Consider the following 5,417-nt stretch of genomic DNA (forward strand, 5'->3'; position numbering starts at 1 on the left):
CCATTTTTAGGGTTCCCTACCCAAAGGGTAAAACGGAACCCTATTAGTAAGACTCCGCTGTCCATCCGTTCGTCCGTCCGTCTGTCAGCAGGCTGTATCTCACGAACCGTGATAGCTAGACAGTTGAAATTTTCACAGATGATGTATTTCTGTTGCCGCTATAATAACAAATACTAAAAAGTACGGAACCCTCGGTGGGCTCAGTGGGCGAGTCCGACTCGCGCTTGTCCGGTTTTAAATTTCATTAAGTACTCATCAAAATTCGAATTTACTAATAAATCTTTTTCAATATTAATTGCCGAACAAAAATCTCGGAACTGACGATTCAGAATACCGATGTCGTCAGAATAAGGACGTAGACGTGCTGCGCGGGAATGGTGCGGTGCGCCGCGCGGGGCGCCCGCCTGCCCGTTCTACCACTCGTCTGCTTCACCCCCTTGAAAACGTAAAACTCGAGTATAAGAGCGCCTTAAATATTCTATACACTTTTTCGCTAGGATCAATCTTCTTCTCCTTCAACCTAGCGTTTTAGCTAAGCGTCCGGTCTTCAGCATCCTCTGGTGTGAGTAGATTTTATGTAGATTACTTATGTATCAGAACATTTTTTGGTACAGGCCACCGTTTACGAGTTATTTACAAAAAAATATTAACAATTGATCATATTTAACTTTTTACCTTAAATATTTTTTTAAATATTGATCCTAGCGAAAAAGTGTATAGAATATTTAATGTAGACAATTTTACGCAGATTACTTATGTATCAGAACATTTTTGCTACAAGTCACCGTTTACGAGTTATTTATAAAAAACTACAAAGGGACCTTTAAACCCGATGACTGATAAGTTCATCAGCGTCACATAACATAAATTGACCTCCGCATTGGATAGACAGCAACATTGAATGTTCCAGTAATCAAAGAAACTTAATTGCTAAATTGGAAATCAAAATAACTAAAATGGGCCAGAATCCCCAATTTTAAACTACTACGTTTTGTGCTCATCGATGTTAGTGTCGTAAGCGCCATCGACAATAAGGTCCCTTTTCATAGATAATACCACACATAACTAATTATTCACTACTGTTTATACAGGTAAGTTTATTATTGTCAACACAATTACTTAACTTTTGTGAACCCTAGTCCAACGAGGTAAGGTATATCAATGGTAAGTTAAGTTAAATTTATTTATTATCTGTTATGGCACAGTGATTACGTTACACCAAAAAAATTAAAAAACTAACATTACCTAACTAAAATTTGTATTTCGGGGGATTTAAAATCCGGCACTCCCTAACATGGCGGGGTTGAGGCGGTTCCTGAGGCGGCAAGGGCGACGTTTGGAGGTCACTGCTGGGGCCAGCGGTAGGTGATGGCGGTGTAGTGTGTCGCGCGCTTCCGGGTGTAATGACCTCGCGCGCCGGGGTGTCTGGCGGTGTCCCTGGAGTGGGTGCAGCCTCTCTAGCCGTGCTCCCTTGTTCCGATGGTCTGCCCTGTGGTAAGAGTAAAGCTGATGGATCTGGTGGACATACTAAAACACCTGAACGCCGCTTTAGCTGATCGACGTGCCTATGGGACCCCCTGCCTAAGCTATCTAACACTGTATAGTCGGTTGTTCCCTCTCTCCGTAATATCTGCCCCGGTGTCCATTTGGTGTTGCCCTGGTATTGGCGTGCCCAAACGAGTTCACCCGGTTGAAATACACGTTTTATCCCTGCAGTATTAGACATCTGTTTCTTTTGGGACTCGCGCGCCTTTTTCTCACAATCCGGTCTAATCGCGTCCAATTTGGTACGTATTTGCCTACCTAACATTAATGCCGCCGGACTCTCACCCGTTGTGCAGTGTTCGGTGTTACGATAATGTAATAAAAATGTATTAATTGCAATATTTATATTTTGCTTTTGCCTAACAGCTTTTTTAATAACCTTTTTGATCGTGCGCACGGCATTTTCCGCTGCTCCGTTCGATGCCGGGTGATATGGGGCGGAAAACAAATGTTCTATACCATTAGTAGTCAAATATGCCGCAAATTCCCTACTAGTAAATGGCGGTCCATTATCGGATACCAATTGTCTTGGCAGACCCCAACGAGCGAAAGCTTCACTGAGTTTTTCAATTGTATTAACCGCGGAGGTGCTACATCGTGGGAAGACCTCCAACCATTTCGATCGTGCATCCACCAAAATGAGATAAGTTTCCCCACCTATAGGGCCTAAAAAATCCGTGTGCACCCTGGACCACGCTCTCGCTGGGAACGGCCACGCGGCGGGCCCGTGCCGGGGCGGAGCGTCGGCCTCGGCCGCGCACACCGTGCACGCGCGACACATGGCCTCCACGGCCTCATCGACGCCCGGCCACCATACGTAACTCCTTGTTGTTGTCCTTGTTGCTTTAGTTTTCACAATCCCCATATGACTTTCATGCAATAGATCCAACACTTTTTTCTGACAGCTCTGTGGTATCACAACGCGATGGCCCCACATAACACATCCTAATTCCTCATAAAGTTCACCTTTCCTGTTATGATAAGGGCGTAAATTATCTATTTCTATCTCAGATGGCCAACTTGATCGTAAATAACTTAAAACCCGACCTAAAATTGGATCTCGTCGCGTTTGTGTTTTGATTTCGTGATAGTCTAACAACATTTCATTTTGTACAAAATGCAAATAAGTTTGCTCTGGAGGTGGGCCATCCATAGACGTCGCATTTTTAACTGGCACCGGCAAGCGCGATAACCCATCGGCGCCATTCGCGTCTGTGCGCACGTATTCTATGTCGTAGGTATATGCCGACAGCTTGATCGCCCACCTTTGCAATCTACTCGCTACCATTGCTGGGATCCCTTGTTTTGGACCGAATATACTAACAAGGGGTTTATGATCAGTCCTTAACACGAAACGCCTACCATACAGAAATTGATGCAACTTTTCAAAACTAAACACAATCGCTAAAGCTTCCTTGTCAATTTGCGAATAATTACGCTCCGCGTCGTTAAGCGAGCGCGAGACATAGGCGACCGGCCGCTCCGCCGCCGCGCCCGGCCGCGCGCCGGCGCCGGCACCGGCACAGGGTTGGGTCAACACGCCGGAAATGCCGCGCGAACTCGCATCTGTCGTAAGAATCAAGGGTTTGTTTTGATCGTAATGCATCAACACTTCTGCGCTAACTAATACCTGCTTAATTGTTTTAAATGCCTTTTCACATTGTTTACCCCATTTCCACGCTACGCCCTTCCTAAGCAAGTCATATAAAGGCGACAATATGGTGCTTAAGTTTGCCACGAACCTAGCATAGAAATTGACGACGCCTAAAAATGATTTTAACTCTGTTATGTTTTGTGGTCGTGGAATTTTAACAATAGCCTCAATTTTTGCCGGGTCGGCTTTAATGCCGTCTTTAGAAATAATAAAACCTAAGTATTTCACTTCTTCAGTAAAAAAGAAACATTTACTTTTTTTTAGTTTCATGCCATGACTATGCAATTTCTGTAAGACTTTGTCCAATGTCACTAGATGGGATGCCACGTCTGGTGTGCCAATTAAAATGTCGTCTAAAAATACTTCTACGTGTGGAATATCCTTTAGTAAACTAGCCATGATTCTCTGAAAAATACCCGGACTAGAAGATAGGCCGTAGACTAACCTATTGTACTTAAACAATCCCCTATGCGTGTTTATAACCGTATATTGCTTTGAATCGTCTAGTTCTACCTGATTATACGCTTGAGTTAAATCAATTTTCGAGAAAACGCGAGCCCCGTTCAGCCTTACTAATAAATCATCAATTTTTGGAAGCGGGTACCTATCGATCAGCAAATTCGGGTTAAGGGTTATTTTGTAATCGGCACAAATCCTTAATCCGCCATCAGCTTTACGTACCGGCACTAGGGGCGTGGCCCACTCGGAAGTGTCGACGGGCTCGATGACTCCGCTGCGCAGCATCTCGTCCAGCTCGTGGTCCACCCGGTCGCGCAGCGCGTACGGCAGCGGCCGCGCGCGACAGTACACCGGTGCCGCGCCCTCCTTCACGCGAAGAGTCGCCTTGCCGCCCGTAAACCGCCCCAACCCGCCGCTGAATAGCTCCTTATACCTGTCGAGTAATTTACACAGTTCATCATTACTCACAGTTTGACAGTTAAATACTGGGATCTCAATCCCTAGCTCCGTTAGCCATTGCCGGCCTAACAAAGATGTTGTAGCCCCTTCTACAACAAACAGTTCTAAAGTTTTTAATTTCCCTTCGTAAACAACATCTGGTCTTATAACTCCTAACGGTTTAAATTTACTCCCATCAAGAAATTTAAATGACAAATTGAATGGCCTAATCGGCCTATGCCTAAAATATTTATAATAGTTTTCTTTACTAATGCAGGATATTGGGGAGCCCGTGTCTATTTCCATGTCTAACATTATGTTGTCTACGTGCATAGACATGCTTACCGCTCTGTAGTCGCTCAAACAGAGATGATGCAAATTTTCTTCAAATTCAGTGTCCGACGAATTGTCCTCGTCGGCCCCTGGAGTCTCATATTGTGCCGCCTGGACGTGGTGAAAAGCGCGCCGAGGCCCGCGACCACCCGCGCCCGCGCCGCGTCTGCCGGCGCCCGAGCTGCGCCCCCTGGCAGCACCCTGGCCGCCAGCTGCGCCCGAAGACGGGCACACTCGCCTTAGATGCCCCACGCACCCACACTTGCTGCACGTGAAATTTCTATAGCGGCAATCCGCTTCACGGTGGCCTTCCCGTCCACAAACTGCACATTTGGAGCCATTGTTCGACCTATTGCTGATGCTGGCACCGTTATTCTGTCGGTTATTTGGATTATTGCCTTTATTTCCGCCACGTGGTCCCGGTGTGATCGAATTTACGGACGCCATGTTTGATCTGGCAACGTTGCTCTCGCTCGCACCCGGGCGTTCTACAGTCGCTGCGTCCCTCTCCGCCGCTTCTAACGATAGCGCAAGGCTTACCGCTTTTGAATAGGTTAAACTCTTCTCGGCAAAAAGACGTTGTTTGATCGTGTCGTTTTTTAATCCACACGTAAACTGATCACGGAGATTGTCCTCTAATGACGTATCAAACTCACAATGTTTCGACAATTTCTTGAGCTCCGTGAGGTATTGTGCCACGGATTCCTCCTCGCCCTGACGCCGCAGCCGGAAACGGTACCTCTCGGCCATAAACGAAGGCTTGGGTTCCACATGATCTTGCATGATCTTAACGACATCAGAGTATTTCAAGTCCCCGGGCTTCTTAGGGCTAGTTAAATTTCTCAACAACTCGTACGCGTCCGCGCCCATGACAGCTATTAACGTTGGTAATTGCACCTCAGCTTTAATGTCGTTTGCTTTAAAATACATCTCCAAACGCTCGATGTACTGAGTCCAGTTGCCAGAAGCTACTTCGAAAGCCTTGATC

General features: G+C 46.1%; 1 protein-coding gene across 1 annotated transcript; it reads right to left on the reverse strand.

The window, feature by feature from the left end:
• Positions 1-3,435: 3,435 nt before the first annotated feature.
• Positions 3,436-5,205, reverse strand: LOC134805596 (uncharacterized). The gene is made up of 2 exons (XM_063778873.1): positions 4,442-5,205; positions 3,436-4,091 (listed from the first exon to the last, which is right to left on the reverse strand). The coding sequence occupies exons 1-2, from the start codon at positions 5,177-5,179 to the stop codon at positions 4,086-4,088; spliced, it is 744 nt and encodes a 247-aa protein (XP_063634943.1). The 5' UTR covers positions 5,180-5,205; the 3' UTR covers positions 3,436-4,085.
• Positions 5,206-5,417: the final 212 nt, after the last annotated feature.

The sequence above is a fragment of the Cydia splendana genome, unplaced genomic scaffold (assembly GCF_910591565.1).
Source record: "Cydia splendana unplaced genomic scaffold, ilCydSple1.2 scaffold_45_ctg1, whole genome shotgun sequence".
NCBI classification, from domain to species: Eukaryota; Metazoa; Arthropoda; class Insecta; order Lepidoptera; family Tortricidae; genus Cydia; species Cydia splendana.